This window comes from Stegastes partitus, unplaced genomic scaffold (assembly GCF_000690725.1).
Source record: "Stegastes partitus isolate 25-593 unplaced genomic scaffold, Stegastes_partitus-1.0.2 Scaffold834, whole genome shotgun sequence".
In the NCBI taxonomy this organism is placed as follows: Eukaryota; Metazoa; Chordata; class Actinopteri; family Pomacentridae; genus Stegastes; species Stegastes partitus.
Genome location: NW_007578565.1, coordinates 244,577 through 267,991, shown reverse-complemented (window position 1 = coordinate 267,991; position 23,415 = coordinate 244,577). Strand labels below are relative to the sequence as shown.

Genomic DNA, 23,415 nt, shown 5'->3' with positions numbered 1-23,415 from the left:
GGCAGCTCCACATAAACAGACTCGTACAGCTTTAACGAGCAGCGCGGGTAGGACGGCGGAAGACAGGACAGCAGAGGAGCAGATACTGAACTCTGGTCAAGGCAGTGTTCGGCCAGTCCAGCCTCTGAACGATGACTGAAGCAGAGCTATACTCGCTGTACAAGGGCGTTTATGTGCCGACATGTCTGCATCCTCCTGAGAGCCTCCAGTACTACGAGGAGTTCACTTTCCGTCCCGATGACATCCTCATTGTAACGTATCCCAAGTCAGGTGAGCTTCTGGATAATTCATTTTTTAGGCTTTATTGGCTTTATTTAGAGCAGTAGTAATAGACAAGTAATGGGGCGAGGAAGGGTCGTGAGCGGGAGTCGAACCCACGACCCCTGCATCAGGAAACTATAGCCATATATGGAACTGATTACAGGTCGCCCGCTCAACCAGGTGAGCCATGCGGGCACGCGCTTCCGGCTAAACAACACACCTCAACAAGCAGCTCTGTTAGCTTCACTTACTCTCTGTTGGAAGCTTTAAAAAACAACTTTTAGTAACTTCTACGACTCAGTACTGTGAGTTCTCTTCTCCCCCAAGTGTTATCTCATTGCACTTTTGAACTGTCATGGTTACATCATGCTTTAGCCCACTTTAGGTGAAGGAAGCTAACTCAAGAATGCTCTGCTGTTAGCTTCATCCACACAGTCTATACGTGGATGTTGTTCTCACTGTTCCGTAGAAGTCTGGACAACTGAACTTTTCCGTGTCACTTGTCCAAAATGAGTCAGTTCAGAGATGTGTTCAACAAGTGGAAGCTTGTGGAAGGAAAATGTTTGACCCAAGTCATACAGTTTAAAGGCTATGCTACCAAACACTAAGGAAAATGTATGTAAACTTCTGACTTTGAAGAAAGTAGTACAAATATTCTCTCTCTCATTATATTATTCTGAGCAAATAGAAACAATTTAGATCATTCTAACTGACCTCAAACAGGAAAAGTTTAGTCTGATTTAATGTCAGATATGTGTGTATCAATTGTCCAGAATTATGGAATATTACTTTTGCTATATGATTTTGTTTTGTATGCATGTGTATGGATATGTATGGATATGAGTGTATATGTATGTATGTATGTATATATATGTAATATTAATTCTTTGTTTATTGGTACTTGTCTTTACATATTTGAAATAAATATCTCAATCAATCAGTGAGGAAAAAAATGTCTTTTCATACAGTTCATGTAAACTTCTGTTTTCAACTGTACCATAAGCGGCTCTAGTTTGATCAGTTATCATCACATACTGACTAATATTTAAAATTGACATTATAAATAAATGAACTGGATGCTCTGAACCCTACAAACCAATACGTTATCTGTACCTGTGTTAGTCTGTGCTCATCAGAAAATCCATAGTGTGACAGGTCGATCCGTTACTTCACCAGATCAACACGCACAAGCAGCAGTAGTTAGAATAATGTGTAATCTGCTTCAAAATGAAATGTCCATATTAATACAACAATACTGTGATGAGTATTTAATCTGATTAGATTTACCCTTTTGTTTGTTATTGCATTATACACAACTTGTTGTATTGTTTAAATCTTGCATGAAAGAGTAATATTGTGTGTGTGCTGTGGCTCGAGCAACATGAGCATAAAAGTGACTTATATCTGAATGACTGAATGTCTTCACTTTACAGATCAGCTGCAGTGTTATTGTGTTACTGCATGTCTAAAAAAAGGCTGTAAAGTGTCTTGAACAGGACCGCTTCAGTTCATCTTGATTCTCCAAATCTCTGGAACCCTATTTTCTCTGAATTAGTGTGGGATACTTAATACATGGATCTCACTGGTGTTAAACCGTGTTAAGTTCTTTAGACTGTGATGTAATATAGGATTGATTTCATTTTCTTTAAAGCATTCAGTCGTGACCCATAGATGAAGACGTTTCATCTTAAGAAGAGGTCGCTGCTGTCGAGATAGAAATGTTTCATCATAGGATGGAGGTGATCTCTCAGAACAGCTTCGTAATGATCTACAGTGACCCTTCCATCTGTGGAAACAGGTGGACCCAAACCATGCCACCAAATGTCTCCCAAACCAAGTTTTTTTCATGAGATTATTAATTTAGTTTGCCTCTGTATAAGTAAATATCCTGCATCCAGAGTTTTACTTACGCGAACATATCATCAAACTACTACTGGTTATTGTGTTATGTGAATACTTCGTCCTAAAGCTTAAAAAAAAATGTTCAGGATTCACCACTAAATAATGTGAAGTTACTCAAGAATAACAAGAATAGTGTCAAGAAATCTGACTTTTACCTTTATTTGTTGCTGTGCTCCTGAAGAAGAACGTTATCCTAATCAGCTGTTGCTACCGACATTTAAAGGATAAAGATGTCAATTAGCTGTATCTCCCTTCTTGTCAATAATACAAAGACCAACAGTTGTCTGCATATCCAAAGTCCGATGAAGAAGAAATCACAGATAATGTTCACAGCAATGGACACAGACTGAGCTTGACAAATTTCATCATCACATGTTGTATTACACAAAGTTGAGCAATTTTTTGCAATAGAATTTCAGAAAAAGGGGAAGTATGAAGCCTTAAACTGCATATAAACCAACAAAAAAAAGAACTGAAACATCCAATTTATTGTTGTGTGTGGTTTCTTTTCAGCTGTATACTTTTCATAAAGTGTATAATTCAAGTGGCAATTAGGTTATTTTACATTGACACCTCATTAACTCCCATTTAGGAGGGCTAACAGTAATAGGTAAATCAAAAGATGAATAGAAAACGTGTGCATACGTGGTTATTGTAGCTACACGTTTCAACTAAGCTTGTTTCCTCTGTGTAGGTACGACTTGGATGCAGGAGATCGTTCCTCTGATCGTGAGCGGAGGAGATCCGGCCTCTGTTGAGAGTCTTCCTAACTGGGACCGCGTTCCCTGGCTGGAGGAGCATCGAGCTAAAGTCCTTAACCTTGAAGAGAGGCCATCACCACGCATGTTTTCAACACACTTTCACAACAACATGATGCCTCCATCATTCTTTAAAGTAAAGCCAAAGGTAATCTGCTACATTGTAGTGGTAGTGCATAGTGTCAAGGATCATCCAGTATGACTGTTAATGTTTGCTCTGACATGAGATATGATCAGTAGTTCCAGGAGTGTTTGTGTTGCACATGCATATAGCGAGCGTTACGTGACATGTGCATAAGTCAGGATGCCACCTGACATCTCACTATAAACTGGCATAATAGGACTATTAAATGTGACAGCAGCACTGGGAACGCTGTATTGCTACACAAGGGGACTACTTTGAAGCAGATCCAAATTTTAGTCAGGTACGGGTTTGATTTTTATAGGTACAGTGTTAGAACTTTCTGATCACATCTCATACACTATATATATAATATATGGAAATAATCTGAAGGTAATGTATGGAACAATATTGATCAGTTCACTGGCTCAAATGAAAACACCTGTTGTAACTGGGGCTTGATTTGCAGTCTGTTGGAGACTGATGGGTGGCAGAAAGAAGCCATGTTTACATGTTGTTACGTAAATCATTCATTAGAACAGAGTCACTGTTAGTCTTGTCTGTTTCACTTGTGGTTGAAAGACTGTGAGAAGCAAAGAGCTGTACAAAAACCACAGGCCTACTTCAACACGTCAGAGAGGGATGTCCACAAGAACTAACATTTTATGTAGAGCAAACTAAAATGTGTGTTTAAAGACTGGGTGACTACTAGATGTCATATAATCACTGCAGGTGATATACGTGATGAGGAACCCCAAAGATGTGTTTACATCTTCCTTTCACTATTATGGGATGACCTCCTTCTTAGTGAACCCAGGGACAACGAGCGAGTTCCTGAGCACGTTCCTCGATGGAAAAGGTTGGTCCCATTGTCATACCTACAGTCTACAGTGTTTATTTACAATACAATACAGTACTTTACAATGGCCTTCAGATATATTTTACACTGGGTGACAATGTATTCAGTGCAAAGAAATGTCCTTTCGTATTAGATTTTTGTCAGAATAATTCTGTGTTATGATCCAATGATCGTTGTGAAAAGTATGAGAATGCTATAAATGTTCATTGCCTCTGTTTCCCCTTGTGAGTGTGAGATAATTACAAGACGTCCTTAGCTGGTAGTCAAAACACCATGCCTAAACATACATATTTGCAGGAGGTTGACTTCTGTTTTCTGTATATAAGAACCAATGCTTCATGCTTTTAGTCACTTGTTCAGACTCTGTGCTGTACATGTTGCTCCTTGCTGCAAGTAAAACTTTGCTTTGACTCTGTGTATTGATTTGGAGCAGTTAGGACTCCACTGAGGAATTTTCCTAACAATTTTACAGGGAGTACTTTCTTTTCCATCTAGTTATGTTTGGCTCCTGGTTTGATCATGTAAAGGGTTGGCTAAATGCTGAAAATAAGGAGTGCATACTCTACATCTCATATGAAGAGCTGCTAATGGTGAGGTCACAACAAAGTCTTTCTTCAGTTTTTTAAAATCTAGCAAGATCAGGAGTAGGAGCTGAGCTGTGTTTCTGTGTGGTGCAGGACCTGAAGGAATCTGTGGCCAGAATCTCTCAGTTTCTGGAGAAACCTCTGGATGCTAAGGTGACAGAGAAGATAGCAGACCGATGTTTGTTCAAGAACATGAAGCAGAACAACATGTCCAACTACTCTGCAGTTCCTCGAGAATTCATGGACCAGACCAAGTCTGAATTCCTCAGGAAAGGTGGGTTTCAGTAACTAACATGTACAGGAGACTTATTGTTCCACTGCTACTTGATGTGATCTTCATGGAGCTGTACACAGTATTTGTATTTATAACAAATACCAGCAATGATTATCAACACAATGCTACTATACACACACTTTATGTGATTCAGATAACTATTTGTTGTATTTCTATTAAAAGTAAAGTAAGGCTGTAATTGTCAGTTGTAATTTAGGACCTGAATGATTAACAGCTAATCAATTAATTGCTTTTAATTATTTAGCAGATTAAAAATATACTGACCAATAAGGCAGAACACAAAGTTCGTGCATTACAGAAAATGTATTGTAAAATGTCCATGTGGACCCGTATACACTTCTGGCATTGTGAGGCTCATTGAAAATGAGAACCAGTTCTCAATTAACTTACCTGGTAAAATAAAGGTTAAATAATAAATAAATAAAATAAATTAGCTGTAGTATCTGGTGGCACCACCAGTTTAAGCCGGTCACTGTTTATCACTGTAGAAACCTGATGAGGGGGTCCCTCAGGCTACGAGTAGTTCTGTGTTGGTGAGGTAACAAAAAGGCCACCGTGACAAAGTCATTTGTGACAGTTATCAGCTACCTGCAAGAGACCATGCATTAAAGATGTGCTGTAGTTTACTGAGATAGTACTCTTAAAGCCTGAGGCACATAAAAGCAAACTGCATTAACAACAAATGTCGTATGTTGAAAGTGGCAACATCAGCTTATAGAATGGTGTGTGCAGTACTCACTTTGTGTTATCAGTTCAGCATTTATTGATTGATATGCTGCTGCCTGTTGGTTAACAAAATTGTCTGAAATTTGCATCACTGGTTGTAATCCAAATCCTCTTTGGAATGTTGTGTTTCAGGAATTGCTGGAGATTGGAAAAATCTGCTAACATTAGCAGAAGCAGAACACTTTGACGCAGTTTACAAAGACAAGATGAAAGATGTCAAATATAAATTTGTATGGAATTAATAAAAACCTAATGAAAGAAGATGCAGCAGCCTTCCATTTACTGAAAGTGCTTATTGGTTTGTGTTAAAGGCACACTGAACTTTGTACCACAAATCAATAGGTTTGCTCTGATATGCAGTGAAACATCATGGTAATGCATTTTTCTCACTTTAACAGTGGAATCTAGGACCATGATGACCTTTTCTGCTGAATTAGTAATTGTATGTATGTTGCTTTTTGAATCATCTGTCCTTCGTAACAACCCAAATAAACTTTAATTTTTAATATTCTGGAGTCTTTAGTTGTCTTCAGAGGAGAATGCTCGTAGTCACTTTAATATTAACAGTGCGAGTTCATGCTATACATTGTTGTTAGTATGTTAGTGTAAAACATTGAATGTACAGTTGAAACTTTCATCATAAACATAGAAATGTACTTTATAATAAATGCAATGTTGGACCTTTCTGTATTTGTAATTATATATTTCTGAACAAATATACAGAACGGCTAAAAGTTTGTTCACAGGGTCGATTGCTTATGTGGCGCTGCAACATTTTTTTTTTGTAAATGACTATTAATTAATTTTAAAAAAGTGAATAAAATTGTAATTACAAATACACTGAATTGTATCTCCAGTGTTCAGACATGGTGGTTGGCAGTGGTCCTCCCAAAGACAGTACTTTTCCTCTGCAAAGTGTCACTGTTGCCTGATTCCATCTCTAAATTAGTATTTCTGTTTTGTCATCAGTAGCATTCTGCTTTTTATTTATCATAGCTAAAGGAATCCCTACAACCCCCTAGAATATTTACATCTCCACATCCAAGAACATTCTTACCTGTCCAACAGTGCCACAAACACCCCTCAAAACACTATTTATATGTATGTGTGCCTGATTACATACAAAAAGTTTGAGATATTACAGAAAGGCTTTAAGTACTGTCACCAGAATTGATTTATTTGTTTGTTTGTTTGTTTATTCATTCAGAAAAAACACAGAATTTAGGTACAATGAACCATTAAAGACATCAAATATGTCCAAGTATCTACAGAAATGTATTTAAAGTTTTGAAGGAATTTTACTTTGTCTTGACATATCAAGTTAAAAGAAACTAAGAGATGAGCTCGAAGCAAAGGTTGTGAGTTCACAGCTTGATGGACCCGTGTACACTTCTAGCATTCTGAGGCTAAACGTAGAACCCATTGGCTATGAAAATAGGATCTCTAAGAAAAACTTTTACAGATTTTTTGTAATTTTGCAACTGTGTGCCTAACAGGGTAATTAATCATATTCTTAACATTAAATGGGTATTTTGGTGATACATTTGATGAACATGTTAGAACATGCATCAAGGCTTTTTAAGTCCATATTCATCAATATCATTTCTAAAAGCTGTGTTGTTTGGCCTTGAGGCTGCTGTTCGATACGTCCTACTGACAGGGCACACGATAACATTATACATTACTGATAAAGGCAGCCATGTTTGAAGTCCTGTCTAGTCCAGATCAATCAGCCAATCGGTGTCAGCGTTGTTTGCAGTGAGATTAGGAGAGGAGGAGCAGACAGGCAGAATGAGGGTTAGCTTCTCGAGCAAACAAAAGCAAACGCCATATTGGAAAAAAAGAATTCACCACGTTAAGCACAGTCTTGTTTTGACACACTGATGTATTTTCATGTACGTATTTTGTGTTAAATAGATTTGGTGGCAGATTAGAGACACTCGCCGTTTCTGTTCTGAAGTGATTTAGGAAAAAAAACACAAGTCCTATCACAATGAGATTTACACTGGGTGAAAAGGGACAGAAATGCCTACATTTTTATGTAAACTATTTGAATGTAGAGTAGAAATTGTGAGGAGAAATGCTTAACTGTGCTTTTTTCATAACATTTTTCTTCATCAAAATTTGGTGTTCTGAGCAAAAAAATCTGAATTTTCCAAAAACTCATAAAAGTTCAACTGCGAATGCGTAAAAGCTGTGAAAGCTATCAAATCACAAGTTTAGACAAATATTATTCAAAGCCTTAAGACCTGTTTTAACTTGGAATCAGGTTCTTTTTTGTCACCTGATCTGATGTATCTGAACCATCCGTACTTATGCTGCGTTGGGCCTCGCTGCTGGAGCACCTGTTGAGCTTTGATTATACTTTTGGAGATGTGCACAGAAACAGCTGCAGACACTGCGAATGGACTGATGTGATTACTTTCTAGTCTGCTGGGAGAACTCGGTTGTATACATGCACATTAGATTGTATCTACAGATTCTGCACGTGAGCACTACTGCCATTGTGGTGGAGCTTCTTCCTGTTTTCGGCTCCCCGTGCATTTATGACTAACTTTGTGTTTTCTCTCTCCAGTTGGTGCAACACAGACATAGTCTTGATGTTCACATTTCTGCTCTGACCTGCTTTAGATACAGTGGCGGCTGGTGAAAATGTTTGGTTGGGGGGCGCAGTCTGCAAATGACCTTTTATTTAAAATCAGAAACTAGAATGAGTACAATCAGGCACAACTAATTACAGGAATGCAAATTGTCTACCTTTGGAGGATATTTTAATCATGATCTAATTTAGCATCATCAACACTGACCAGAACTAAATTTCAAAACCATTCATCAAACTTTCATCACTATTTACAGGATCTGTACAAACTCAAAACACACAACATAAATAATGAAAAAAACACTATTCAGGACTTCAGACTAACTCTTTTACTGGTAGCACCAGTGCGACCCACTTTCTCATTTTGTTGCACCTCCCACCTGGTCAAAGGCAAAACATAGGACTTGCTGAACATTTTCTGATCGATAGACGCTGCGGTTTACTGATGCTCCCTGAACGCCCCACATAGCAGGCTGCGGTAGACGCTGTTTGGTGGCTGCGGTGTGCTCTGACCGATGTGTGACCAGAAATTACTTTAAAAATAATAAATTTGGGCGTTTTCATGTCACATTTGTCCGAGGTTAAACCCAGTTACATGTATTCTACACGCAGTCTTTTCTGTGAGTAGTCTTTTCTCCATTGACAGCATGGCTGATGCATTTAGCCGTCACGACAGCAGCTGTCATCTAGTAGAAGAGGAGGGAAAGGCGCAGTCGTAAGAACGACAAAGGACAATTTTGATATCCAACCACAGAAGACAAAAGCAAATAAAGACAAAATTAATTGGCTTACAACAAAAGTGGGAGGGTCCGGGACGCACCGAGCTGCGCCCCGTGAGAAAGTCTGCAGCTGCCAATCAGAGCCCGAGCCAAGGTCACATGATCATGAAAAGTTTTTCGAGCGACATACACACTAGTGTGGCGGCGCCCCACATCCAGGAAGTGTGAAATTAGTAAACACGCAGTAAAGACAAATATTAAATCTGTTAATAATACAAATATTGTTAATATAGCAAAAGAATATATTTTGTTATAATTAATTCAAATTTAACTTTACATTTGAGAACTACTTTTTAATCTGGTCATCAGTAGTGGGGGGCGGCACCCCTGCGCCCTGTATTGTACTGTACCAAGGACTAACTAATGGTTCCTGTATTAAAGATGCATTGTGTTTTAAAATGTGTTTGTCTTTGCAATTCTTCGAACTCGCCATCTTTTGATTTGATAACACTTTAACAAACTCTCACTGCTCCTCACTACTTGATAATGAGATGAGTCTCCTACATAAATTGTGGACAGCATCTGGTATCGGCTCTAATCTGAGGTGCTGTTATCTGGTCGTTTCAGAGGCTGGTAACTACTGAACTTGTCCTCTGCAGCAGGGGCAGCCATCATCAGTTTCATCAATGTTTGATGGCTTTTTCAGAAAATGTCAAGAACTGAAACAAAGTTCTTGACGTTTTCTGGGCTGACTGACCTTTACGACTTGAAACAATAGTGTGCTGTTGTTTCTCTTTGCTTAACTAAACAGAGATAATATCAATCAAACATAAGTTGAGTGGATTTGACTCAGTAGAAATGACTCGAGATAACTGAAGTTTGATTAGATAGATAGATAGATAGATAGATAGATAGATAGATAGATAGATAGATAGATAGATAGATAGAACTTTATTGATCCCTTTTCAGAGAAATTACTTTTACATTTACATCCCGTCCAAGACACATAAAAAGACAGTGACCAATAACGTCGGGTCAGCCAGCATGAGCAGCGCCCCTTATCATTAGATAGGAAACGGAAAACAAGAGGGAAAATGAGGGGGGAAATAGGCAATTCCCGAACTAGGCTCCTCTAGGGGGGGCACAGTGTGGGATTAGGAAAAAAGACCTCAGCACATAAGCAACATAATAAAACATCACAACAAAAAACTCGAAGACTTGCACGTGTGGGAGGGGGGAGGGTGTTGGGGAGGAGAGGTGTCACAGCTCAGACACTGTGGGGGGAGCGCGTCGCATCAGCCCTGTGACGAGAGAGGGAGAGGGGGTGGCTTGCCAACCAGACGTTGAGTCCAAGGGGGTGTGTGTGTGTGTTGTGTGTCTTCGTGTATGTGTATGTGTAAGCCCATGGACTTCATCACCGCTCAGACTCAACATTGTCTCTGCCGTCTGATGCTGGTGACGAGACACGGCCTTTGCCGTCGAGACAACCTCGAAGAGTTCTGATCCAGAGACAAAGTTCACAGGAGAAGGAGGGAGGTGGGGAGGGGTCGAGGATCTGTCTGCATAACATCCAGGAGAAGTGGAGAGATGTCAGCCTTCCAAGGCTGAAGTGGGGGAGCTGAATGAAGATAAAGAAGATTGTTTTGGGTCAGGCCGACTCTGCAATTTACTATCAGTCTTAAAGTCCCACTGGTTCTCTCTGTGATCCAAAAAGCCGAATTTGATGGCCCATTACATCCAGATCGGACTGTTCAGCTGCTCCAAGTTGGTACCCATCTTGCGAATAAGTTCTGGAATCCCATCCAGTTTGCAATTAAGTTCGCATATCGCTTGAGTCTGAGTGTTGGCAGCCCGAACCATTCCCTCAATGACGGGCAGCTTCTCAATTGCTGAAAGTGCTGCCATCGCCTTCCGAACTTTGCGATAAAGCAGGAACCCACAAACTACAAACAGCAGGAAGCCTGTTGTCATAATCCCAATTATGTAGACGTCTTCAACATCCTCCACGGAAAGTATAGAGAGGTGCACAACCCTCCACTCCTACTAGGAGTCCATCGTGTATCCCGCTGCAGACGTTCCATCAGGGCAGGCGGGCTCTCCTTTGCCCAGTTTTCTCGTTGAGAAAATTTGATCAATTGCGTTGAGAGACCAGCTGATCAAATCCATGATTTCAGGTTTTGGAAAGAAATGCAGAGAGAGGCTCTGATAGATTCAGACAGAGACAGCACAAGACAAAGAGCAGCAAGCGGGGCAGATAAGGGCAAGGTAGGGAGCGAGAGAAAAACCTTTGTTGAGAGCTGGAAGAAATGATTAATATTCCCTCAGGCAGACAATGGAAAAGTGGGTTTTCTGAAGGTTTGTAAAGATGGAGTTATCTGTTTTTGCAAATTAACTCTTCACATATATTTAGTTCACTTTTTTGTTCACTATATAATTCTATTTGTGCTATTTCAGTTTGAATGTCTTCAAAACCCTTTTGATGAGTCAATGTGAGGAGATCCGGCCTCTGCTGAGAGTCTAACTGGGACCGTGTTCCCTGGCTGGAGGAGACTCGGGCCTCTGAGCTGAACCTGGAGGAGCGGCCATCTGCACGATTGTTAACTACACATGTTCAGTACAACAAAATGCCTCTATTTTTCTTTGAAGTTAAGCCAAAGGTAAACAGGTTTCATTCTCATTCTCCTTTTCGCTGCAGCACATTTTCCTGTTGATTGATAGACAGAAATAGTTAGATTAACAGTAAATGTGACAACATTGTTTAAGGTCATCGATGTCATGAGGACCCCAAAGATGTGTTTACAGCTTCCTTTTACTATTATGGGATGGCTTCCCACTTGGTCAACCCCAGCTCACAGAGCGCCTAGTCGTATTTCAATCCAATATATTTGAGTATAATGATAACACACAGTACAGCTACTGAGAGTAACCTCATGTAATAACTTAAATACAACTGATTTTCTTTTCCTTTTAGCTGTGTACGGCTCCTGGTTTGATCATGTGAAAGGCTGGCTGAATGCTGAGGACAAACATAATGTACATCTCCTATGAAGAGCTGATAATGGTGAGATTGTCAACAACCTCAAAGACTACCTCAAAGTTAGAAAAACATAAAACACTACACCCATTACAAATATCTTCATCTTACATTAATCCTATTAAACAGCCATCCAGGAGTATGAGCTGAGCTGTGTTTCTGTGTGGTGCAGGACCTGAAGGACTCTGTGGCCAGAATCTCTCAGTTCCTGGAGAAACCTCTGGACGCTGAGGTGACAGAGAAGATAGCAGACCGATGTTTGTTCAAGAACATGAAGCAGAACAACATGTCCAACTACTCTGCAGTTCCTCATGAATTCATGGACCAGACCAAGTCTGAATTCCTCAGGAAAGGTGGGTTTCAATTAATGATGTCTACAGTACACTGTCAGTTCCAATGTTACTGGATATGATCTTTAAATCCAGAGGTTAGCACACTAAAGATACTGTTGCCCATAAAGTTGGAATAAAAAATATATTTTTTTACCTCTTCACATGAAATGATTGTGACAATGCGATTTATTATTGATAGATAAAGTGCATGTCTTCTCAAAGTATTTATTGATTTCACAATATATGTGCAATACAGTAAAAAATTAAACCACAATTAACTTTTGCAAACTGTGTGTGTTCAGGCTTAAACTAAATTGGGGGAATTGAACAATAGGATTAAGGATTTAGTTTCAGTTTTTCAACCTTGGCCACTTTAACAGGAAACACATATTCGAGGGGATTTCATGCATTAGAATCTCCAATATTACTCCTTCAAATGTCTCTCAGTCACTAATATTCTATTATATTATATTCTATAATATTCTATTCACTATTACATTCTCTACAACTAAACTCTGATTCCTCTTGTGTGTTGTATTTCAGGAATCACTGGAGATTGGGAAAATCAGCTGACAGCAGCAGAAGCAGAACACTTTGATGCTGTTTACAAGGACAAAGTGAAAAATGTTGAATAAAAATTTGCATGGGATTGATATGAAGTCAACGGAAGAGATCCTCATACCACGAAACACAGAAACCTTTACATTTTTTTCATGGACTGAATATTAAAGTTTAAAACTAGAAATGTGCTTTATATGGTCTTTCTTTTACTCTATATACTATACTGATTCTACAAGGAGCATTGTTTCACCTGTTAAGTTCACATTGCACACAGTTACTCCTCATGAAGCTGGCTGACACACTGACAATAGTGTAAACACTACCTTTAAAACAAGCAGTGGCTGCTTTGAGGAATATAAAATGGAACATATTTTAGTTTGTCCAACACTTTTGATTGCTACATAATTCCATATGTGTTGTTTAACTGTTTTGATGTTTTCAGTTTTGTTCTACACTGTAGCAAATAGTCAAAATACAGAAAAACTCCTCAATGAGCAGCTGTGCCAACCGGTGCACAGACAGACAAAGATATACATAAATAAAGATTTTTAAATGTTTTAACACTTTTTTTTTTTTAAACTAGTTTATGTTTATGTACATGTTAACCTACAAAACTGTAATTAATGCCCACATTAAAAAATCAGTACTTTTATAAATGGAAAAAGATCCCAGTGAAATCCACACGCGACTGTGACTAGTGGTATTTAGTAACAGTAAAAATATGAAGGAATACTTCAGATGATAGCATTTATTTGATCAGTGAGCGTGTTCGGCTTGTCTGAATGTCTCTGTGCGTGTATACGACATGCTGAACCTTATATCAGCAGTTTAACGGTTTTTGCAGGAATCCAGAGCAGAACCAGTAAAGTCTCGGTGAAGGCTGGAGGCTCCAACTTTATCCCAGCAGTGATCAGACAATCGATAGTTTTTTCAGTTTGGCCATTTCTCAAAAAGTGCTGTTGCGTCACCCTATAAAAACTAATGACAGCTCCTTGCATTTAGTATTGGCAGGTCAATGCTGCTCTCTGGTGGACTAAGCTGAAATACAATACAATGAGGAACTGAAAAATCTCATCACAATGAAATGAAAACCTAAGGTATAATTCTGTCAGCTGTATATTCTTATCTTGTGATTTAATTTATTAATTAATAAAAGAACAACCAGAAATGACTAGGATGTATTGAGTATGCAGCTATCTGTAGAAAATGCATCCAGCTGCAGTTAAGGCTGAGTACTTTGGTGCAGTTTATGCTGACAGAATGAAAACCATCAACCATAAATGTACAGAAAAATGACATACTGTCTGCTTCATGCACTGTAAGTTTGTGGAAACAGAACTGCTGGAGAAATAGAAACATACTTAAATGAATTAGGCTTTGCCAACTAACACACAGTTAGAATGAGACATTTTTATCAGATATTTCTACGTTTCTCTTACACAGACCATATTTTGTGCTGTACTGTACAGAATACCTAATAATCGGTTGCAGCTTTTATTCAAAGACTGGTACAAATATTTCTATTACATTTTAACAAGAAGCCGCATTCAGGTAACGAAGGAGAAAAACCGTCTTATTACACCCTAGTTAGAATCTCTATGAAACCTTGATAATGGGTGCAACCAATCTGCTATTTGTAACTGAAAACAAACATAGCTAAGAGGTGAAACGGAGCGACTGTTGTGATATGTAGTATGTGAGCAATACGTTTTTTTTCTTGAGTAGAGAGCTCGCGTTTACTATTTTTGTCGTGTGACATGAATGCGGCACAATGCTAGCTAGGTAAGCGGCTAAAAAATGTTATCGTCTAATGAGTTTCGCTGCATAATATTTGACCAAACTGCATTAAATTGCATCAGTGTTAAGATTCCGAAACCGGGGCTTTGACGCCGGACATTTTAATGATCTTTACTGACCAACTAATATCATTTCTGTGAAGTTAAATCGTAATAGTTCTGGTATTATTTGCTAACGTTAGCCCGAGGAGCAGCCGTGCTAGCTACAGAAGTGTCTCTGTTGTTCCCCCATCACAGACTGAGGATGATGAATGAAGGCAAGGACACAGAGGCGACAACTGCAAGCAAAGAGATGCTGCTATGATAACAGGTAGCTGAATACTCATTAGTTTTGCTATTTATTGTTGCAGAATTTTTAAGTTTTGGTACCACGTAGTTGGACTTTAACGGTCCTTGGTCAGAACTGGATGTTTCAAACTTTGAAAAGTTGGACTCGTTTGCCTGCCAGAGTCTTGTCTCAGCAGTTGTGTTGAAAGTCTTACAGGTTTCTCCTTTTACTGTTAAAGTTTTATTTCTAAAAGGCAACACGTGAGAAATTTCCATTATGCCCTCATTTTAGGTGTTAATGGAAGAGAGCTGTAATAGCATTAGGAGGTATTTTGTACACAGTTATTGTCCCTGTTTGCTCTCACTGCACTGTAAGCGGGAAACCTCTGTGTGTTTCAGTATGCTCGGTTACTGGGTCAGTGTTTATGTATCACAAGCTTTTGCTGCCCATCATGGCAAGCCCTCTAAATATTTAATAACTACAAGTCAGGTGCAGATATTTATATATGTGAATCTGCAGCTGAATTATGATTAGACGTACTAATAATTCTGGTGAGTCTAAATAAGTATTGACAGATGTCCACCTCTTCCTGGTCTTCCCATTCACAGATGTCATTCCTTATTGTCATTTTCCCAAGGACAAACAAGGTCACTTTTACCGTTGATGTAAATGAGATTTCTCACTACAGAAATCCACAGTTCACTTGCAATATCTGCATGTCCCTTTTTTGATATCTTAAATTAAGTTTAAATTGGTCAGAATGATTTATAAATATCTACAATTGTAAATCTACCTAGTCAGAATGTAAATACAGATATCCTAATTTAGAGTTTTGACTAGTTGACGTGACATTGTAGGTGTCTGTGTCAGAAGGTGGCTCGCCTTTCAAACATACTACCGCAGTTATAACCACATACAACAAGATGGTTTACCACCGTGTAGAAAGCAGCTTGAGGATGGAGTTCTCCACAGATTCCGTGATGATGAGCTCTTCCTCTTTCACTGCGTTTTCTGAAGATCTAGTCCACCACAGCAACTGGTCTTACTTACCAGTATTCAGCGAGGAGCCTTGCAACATGCACAACCTGTGTGAGATTTTTCCTAACTCTTACTTGGCCTCCTCAGTACTAAATTATGTTAGTCAGTGACTGCCAGAACAACGTTATGAATATCCTTAATATAAACTCTGACTAGTGTTAGAATTAAGTATGATTCAAGCTATTATGTGTTCTCAGTCTGTATTTTTCCATGATTCCTATGGTTCTTATAATTAATTAAGTTTCAAGTTATTATGTATTCTGAGTTTGTATTTTGTGCTGAGCTTATGTCCTTGAAGATAATGTGGAAAGTGAGAACTGGTTTGCACACTTGGAGATAGCGGAAACTCCTCTTTTCTACTAGATACGATTGTTACTTTAGCTACACGCCGTACCAACAACATCCACACACGTTGCTTACCAAATATCAAGGACGTGGACAGAGCACAGAAGGATGCCTGTCCACGCCATTAGTAACTGGCCAAGTAAATCTTATCTATGTTCGGGGCAGGCCCAGCCCAAGAAGATATCTGTAACCTGGAACCGAAAAATCTCAGTTCAGCTGGACATGAGATTCCTCTCTGTCCCTCTGAATTCCAGCGCTGCAAAACTTTACCTGTGACCTAAATAAATTCTGCATCTGAGAAATGAAGATTTCTCCGACTTGTTCTTGGGCTTCCAAATAAAGAACCGGATCTAACACTAGTCACAGTGTAATTATGGCTTGATGTTGTTGGTCATTTTACTTTCAGTCAAACTTGGCTGTTAAACAGTAAAACACTTATCCCGGCTTGCCAGGTTATATAACGCTGTGATCCAATGTTTGGACTGATCAGTACTAAGTCTTCTAAGATGAATTACCTATGTGGCCTGTCGCTCTTTGGCTGTCAGTTTTGCATGACATCATCGTCTCTTGCACTCATGTCATCATCAATCCCTTATCTCCCAATAGAGAGGGGGTATTTGAAGCACTGAGCAATGTGGGCTATGTTATCTTTCATTGGCTTCTTTTTTATCATGTGTTTTAAGGTTTTTCCTTCATCTAAGCAGTGCACTCACAAATGCCACTGCCATCTAGCTGAGTTTTTTCAACAAGACAGAGCTAAAAAGGTGCAGTTCTTGTTTAAGAGTAATAAAAAAGTCAGGTTCTGCAGCATCATGGATTTTGCCATGTAGTCATGCTTTGTACTCGTGCCATGTTTTGCTGTCCTGGGTAGGCAGAAGAGAATGGAATGTACAAGGAGAAATGTTCTGCTGTGCATTCATCAGTAACAGCCAGTAATTCTGGTTAGATTACCAGAAGAGGTGACGTGGTAATTGCAGTGACATGTGACCTTGTTGAACTATAACCCTGTCCTGTCAGTTATTCACAAATAGACAGCCTTACTTTCTTAACCTCAGTTTCATTTCCTCAGAAAGGCTTGTATTCACAATGACAAACCAGCTGTGTATTTAAATCAGGTCACATGGTGTGTTACACATCAGCTGTGGCAAGCCAGGAATGTGAAACTTAAAGCCAAAGTTTCTTTATTCCTCATTTATACCTCATATCTGTCTCCCCTCCTGTTTTATCATTGGCTTCCCTTTACAAACCTTGCTTACATTTATTACCATGCTATGTTGTGTGTACTAAGTCGTTATTAATGCTGCGTTTCTTTAAAGACCTTTCGAACAACAAAAAACTCCCAGATGCTTAAAGGAGTTAGTGCCTCAGACAAATAGGTTTGCACTGTAGCTTTTAAAAGATAGTCTGTATGCTTCTCTGCCACACCCAGCTACTTTAGTTTGCATTGTGGTTTGCCTCTTTTATTGCTGTACCAGTTTGTGGTGACACCATGTTCCAGTATATTTGACTGTGGCTCTCTGTAATGGTCACGGCAGTTACTTTCAGTTTCATTTCTCCCTGAGTTTGCGTAAAATGAAACACAACATGAGAGGAGGGAAGGAGGGAGGGTGGAGTATATAAGAGAGCAAAGAAAGTTGCTGTTTCATAGAAAGTAGTTCTTCTGAGAATGGTGGATCGTACGTCTTGTTATTTGAAAGAATAGGTAAGATAGCTTCCATCTACTTTTGACTGTAGTTTACATTTGTGTCTTTTTTCTTCTTCTCTTTTTTTACATGCTGGTGTGGTGTCGTAGATAATCATGCCAGTCTAAATATTGTCTTTTCTGCTGTCAGCTTTGGATGTGTTGTCATAAACAAACTACCAAACTAATCCCTCTTGTAGAAGAGAAAATAATCCAGTTAAAGTTAAAGTGCTGTACTTGTCACTGTGCTGTGTTGTCTGCTTGGTTTTACAGAGTGGTCGTTAGGTCTGGTAGAAGTGAAGGATTTGTTTGTTTGAATCTTCTGATGCAATGTTGCAAGTTTATTATTTGTCAGTGTTGACAAGAATATCGACCAGGGCTGGGTATTAATTCACAGCACATTCTGAGTACTGATTGAAATGTGTTGTATTGAGTCTGTTGTGCTTCAGAACTTTTCTGTGAGATTAAATGGCAAATGATACTGACTTTTGGGATCGATGCTGGGACTGATTTTAGGAAGTGAAACATTCTGGTATTGATTTATTGACAGATATATTGAAAAGGGGATATATTAGGGTCGATTTTTATTAACTTTTTGTTCACAAGTTTGTTAAGAACATACAATAAAGACACCGCTTGATCCACTCAGCTGTGACGCACACTCTGCTATATATGCTGCAGACAGAGCTTTTAGACAACATGTATGGTGATACCACTGTATCTGTGATAGAACACAATCAGAAAATAGTGCTGGCAGACTGATCAGTTGAACTTTACCTTGGACAGATTATTAGTTTATTCCCTATCACATATTTCAACCAAAACAGAAGACTTTGCTAGCCGAATGCTGCATTTATTGTATTAAAGTGTCTTGAGACAAAATTCTAAAAAACTGAATTGAGTTGAAATTCATAAATGTATTATTTTAATCAGACTTTGGTGCACTGAGATTGACAAGTTTGTTAATTATTATTGTAATGACAATGTCCTGTGATTGCCGTTACTGCACAAGAGGAGCAAAGTGAACCGACGCAGATCAAAAACAGAATCTCTAGTCCATGTACTTACCATTAGTGGATGTTTATTCTAAGATATACAGACAATGAAAATACAGCGGTTTTGCTATTGTGAATCTGGTATCTGTGCTGGTTTGATGCTGGTCTGCTGCTGATCTGGTGAGAACTGTTGGCTCTCCCCCTACCTGTGTCCTCTACATATGCACCCTGTGTCCAATTACCGCTACCATGTGTCCAAATAACAACAACAACAACAACAACAATAATAGTAATAATAATAGTCCACATCAAATTACTTGCTGACAACAAACATAAATGGCTCCTAGAATTACTATTAAGAAGAGCTTGTTTAAATTCCTTAAACATGAAATAAGCAAACTTTATTTACAACACAGGCAGTAACCAGTTATCAACAGTAAAGTTTTGCAGCTCATGTTGTGGGGTAGTGTCGTCCTTTGGCTACCTAATGAATGTAAATCTAATATTCGCTCTACTGTTTGTTCTCTGTTTTGTTTTTATGTATTGAAATGACATTTTTATTGGCTCAGGACCATGGTTACATGGCATGGATGCAAAACATGGGCTTGGTTGTTGTACAATAAACATTTCTCAAACAGAGGAAGAAAGGCACCTATGCCTTAGCAACCGCTTGTAGCCTGATTTGACTGTTGTCATTACATAATTTGCTACCATCACTGAAGCGCTAACTTTGTTTGTCATTTGGGGCTTGGCAGGGAGTGTGCAGTGGTTTGTAAGAGCTTCAATGCTGACTGCTGCGCGTTTAAACAGCATGCAGAGTTGGTTGATACTTTAGCTCTCTGTATTGATTATACCAGCTTTAAACTGTTATCCTCGTAGATTAATCGCAGCAACTGCTTGAGTTCCTTGAAGACATTTCACCTCTCATCCAAGAGGCTTCATCAGTTCTGACTGACAGCACAGTACAGTCCAAGAAGGCCAGACTCCCTCCTCTGACGTCTTCCGATTTTAGCCCAGGTGTCGCCCACATATCTGTACCAATGGCTAGGAGCAGATCCTGGTCAGGGCTTTTTTGTACTGTGCTGTGCACATAGAAGAAGACAGAAGCCTGGACATAAAGATCTACAGGAAACCCACTGACACAGACCAATAGTTGCTGTTTGACTCCCACCACCCACTGGAACACAAGCTGGGAGTAATAAGAATCCTACAACTCCGGACCCAGAACGTCCCCACCAGGACAGCAGGAAAGGAGGAGGAACAAAAGCACATCAAAACAACACTCAAAACATGTGGCTACCCAAGCTGGTCTTTCATCGAATCCTCTACAAAACCTAGAGGAGATAAAGAAGAAAAGACCAAGAAGTGAAACAACATAGTCATCCCCTATGTTGCAGGAGTTTCTGAAAAGCTCAGGAGGGTTTTTAACAAACACAACATTCCAGAGTACTTCAAGCCCACCAACACCCTGAGACTCAAGCTGGTTTACCCTACGGACAAGACACCGAGACATAAACAAAGCAACGTGGTGTACGCAGTCCAGTGCAGTCCACCTGCATCTTAAGGACAAAGTACACTCATTTGAAGATAATAATTTAAAGATTTTGGCCAGGGAGGACAGATGGTTTGAGAGACGCGTGAAAGAAGCCATCTATGTCAAACTGGAAAGACCATCCCTCAACAGAAGTGGAGGTCTGAGGCATCACCTCTCACCTGTTTACAGTGCAAGTCTTAAGAACTCTCCCCAGGAAGATGAAACCACATTCACACCTAGCTACAAAAGACCCTAACAAACCCCATTGTGATGGGGAGCGCTAACGACCCACATGACGAGGGGGAGGAGCAACAAACCCCCAATTGAAACCAAAGCTCAGGTGTTAATGGCTCTTTAAGAATATAAGTATCTAGATCTTCCAACTAGTCAGTCAGAACTGATGAAGCCTCTTGGATGAGAGATGAAACGTCTTCAAGGAACTCAAGCAAGTCCAGTTGCTGCAATTAATCTATGAGAATAACCATGACCTGGATGACTGAGAATCTTCACAGACAGCTTTAAATTGTGTTGTGTTGTATTACAATTATAGAACTGTATAAAAATCAGTGGCAAAATTGTGATGGCACTACTGCCAGACTAATGCATGATATTTTTTAGGGTAGATGCAATATTTGATAGTTAAAAATAATAATAATAATGATAATAATGCTGACAGATGTTCATTTTAATAAAGTAACACCAGATGTTTCTGTATTGAGAGGGACATTTTATAGTTGGAAAAACAAACTTTGAGTAATTATGTCCCTATGGACTGCAAAGATATTCTTGCCATTTCTGCACTTTGGTTTCTTGTTACCTACTGGTTGGCAGTCACGGTAGACTAATATTAGCTGATAAACTGCCCCAATCACCTGACTGCCTATTTTGTACAGACACATTATATGTAGTTTGTTAGTGAGACTACTGGTAAACTCCTATGCAGTGGTTCTACCATAATGGTGATCTCTTTTCTCTCCTGATAGCATTACTCAAGATGGAGAAGGTCCGGAAAAATGTAGTGGCCATGGTGAAGAAGCACCCAGATGGGATCCCACTGAAAGAGCTTGCAGTATGCTACAAAAAGATGTACCGCAGGAACCTGTCTTTTTCTGACTTGCACTTTGACTCCATGGCCAGCCTGGTGGCCTCTCTGGATGGGGATCTGATTGTGGAGCAGGAGGTGGTGTTTCACAAGGACCATCACAGTGGAAGTCAGGCCGTAGCTGGAGCTGCATGTGGAGCATCGGCGACACTTGGAGCATCAGCAAAAGAGCCAGAAGACAGTGAAATGAATGACAAAATTCGGAAAAATGTTGTGGACATGATTAAAGAATATCCATATGGGATTTCTCTGAATAAGGTTGCTGCAGTCTACAAACAGAAATACCACCACAAACTGTGTGCATCCTCTTTAGGCTACAGTCGTACTTCCCGTCTGATCAAATCTTTGGAAGATGTAGTTGTGACAGGGGATATGGTCTTCCATAAGATTCATCAGCCTCTGAATCAGCCTCAAGCTGGGCTGCCAACAACAGCTACAGAGGACAGCAGGCCTGCAACACCACAGACACCAGAATCACTTACTGAGAACAGAAGCAATGGTCCTCTCGCTGCAGTCACACGGCCTGATGCCAGCCCTCATTGGGGCTCAATGAATCTTCTAGGCTCTCCTTTGATTTCCACTGGCTCTTCATTCTCTACCCTTCATATTCCTGGTAACACACCCCTCACTGCATCCAAGTCAGCTACGAAATTGACTCAACAGGAGCTGTACCAGAGGGTCTTGGAGGTTAGTAATGTAAAACAAATATACAGACCACTATGTATGTATGTTTTATCCAAAAATACTAATTAACATGACACATAAACTAATTCTAGTCACCGATGTTAATGAGGCTAACACTAGCAAAGAAGAGTCACAAGTTTGTTTCCAAACTTTTTTGTTTTTAACCTACTAAGCTACTCTAGGAAGTATCTGTGACTTTTGCAGTACTCAAACTAATTACAACTGTATGCCTATTGAAACCTAGTGGTGAGAAGAAGTTTTTTGATGTGTTCTAGGTGATAAGGACGTTCCAGCTGACTGCCCCATCAATGGACCAGCTCCAAAGCTGCTATTTGCGGCAGTTTGGTGAACAATTTCCTCTCACACAGTACATGTCTCTGTATGACACCTTGGAAGCTCAGAATAGACCCACTCAATCTGGGCAAACAGCAGAGCCCAAGACTGTTGCATGGCAGATGCCTGCAGGTAACCAAATGAGTAACCAAGTGTGATAACATTCAGTGTCATGCATAATGAAAAAAGACTGTCAGTGATCCATACTTAGGAATCATATGTATGTTCTCCCGCAGCGACACAGAGTCTCCCAGGGGAGCCCAAAAACGAGCAACAACAAGCTGCTGGGTCCAACTTCCTCTCTGGCACGGACTTTCCGGAGCTGGGGGCAGAAAAGAACATGACCAAAGAGCAGAAGAGCAAATTGAGAGATGTAGACCAGAGAAAAGCCGGTAGTCCCCTGTTTAGAGAATCTTATCATGCCCAGCTGAGAGAGGTCCTTGGAGGCAATATGCGGGCAGTGGAGGCCATGGAGGACGAGGAGCGGCACACAGGGAGGAGGGGGAACAGAGCTGTGGATCTGGAAACCGTCAACAGTCTGATGGCAAGCGTGATACGGGAAGTGGCTGATGAGGGAGAGCTGGTCACCAAAGAGAAGGTGAGGAGGAGCAAGATGCATCTTTTTCTTTTATTGTAAAGGAATAGTTTAACATTTTTGCTTGCTTTCTCGTCGATTGATATCATTCTCACATGTGTAAATAATGTAGCTAAGTATGAACCTAGAGCCAGGTAGTTTTTAGCTTAATTTAGCTTAGCATAAATCTAAACTTGAAGTAAAGAGAAACTGCTAGAATTGCTCGGTCCAAAGGTAAAAAAAAAACCCCAAAAAAACAACACCTCCAATTTACCTTTATATCTTGTTTGTTTATTGGTGCAAAAAAATAGGGC

General features: G+C 39.7%; 2 protein-coding genes and 1 pseudogene across 3 annotated transcripts in view; all 3 read left to right on the top strand.

Moving 5' to 3' along the window:
• Positions 1–6,342, top strand: sult2st2 (sulfotransferase family 2, cytosolic sulfotransferase 2). The gene is made up of 6 exons (XM_008292813.1): positions 1–270; positions 2,858–3,069; positions 3,775–3,901; positions 4,397–4,491; positions 4,579–4,759; positions 5,639–6,342. The coding sequence occupies exons 1-6, from the start codon at positions 132–134 to the stop codon at positions 5,746–5,748; spliced, it is 864 nt and encodes a 287-aa protein (XP_008291035.1). The 5' UTR covers positions 1–131; the 3' UTR covers positions 5,749–6,342.
• A 4,186-nt stretch (positions 6,343–10,528) lies between these two features.
• On the top strand, positions 10,529–12,843 carry LOC103365386 (sulfotransferase family cytosolic 2B member 1-like; annotated as a pseudogene).
• A 1,732-nt stretch (positions 12,844–14,575) lies between these two features.
• Positions 14,576–23,415, top strand: part of LOC103365383 (uncharacterized) — a 47,268-nt gene continuing 38,428 nt past the window's right edge. Inside the window, exons 1-4 of one of the 2 annotated variants that reach the window (XM_008292812.1) lie at positions 14,576–14,857; positions 21,392–22,197; positions 22,470–22,659; positions 22,764–23,125. In XM_008292812.1, the coding sequence (XP_008291034.1) occupies positions 14,848–14,857; positions 21,392–22,197; positions 22,470–22,659; positions 22,764–23,125 (1,368 nt within the window). In that variant the 5' untranslated portion in view covers positions 14,576–14,847. Of the gene's footprint in view, positions 14,858–21,391; positions 22,207–22,469; positions 22,660–22,763; positions 23,126–23,415 lie in introns of both variants that reach the window. The other variant, XM_008292811.1, reaches the window with a different exon arrangement.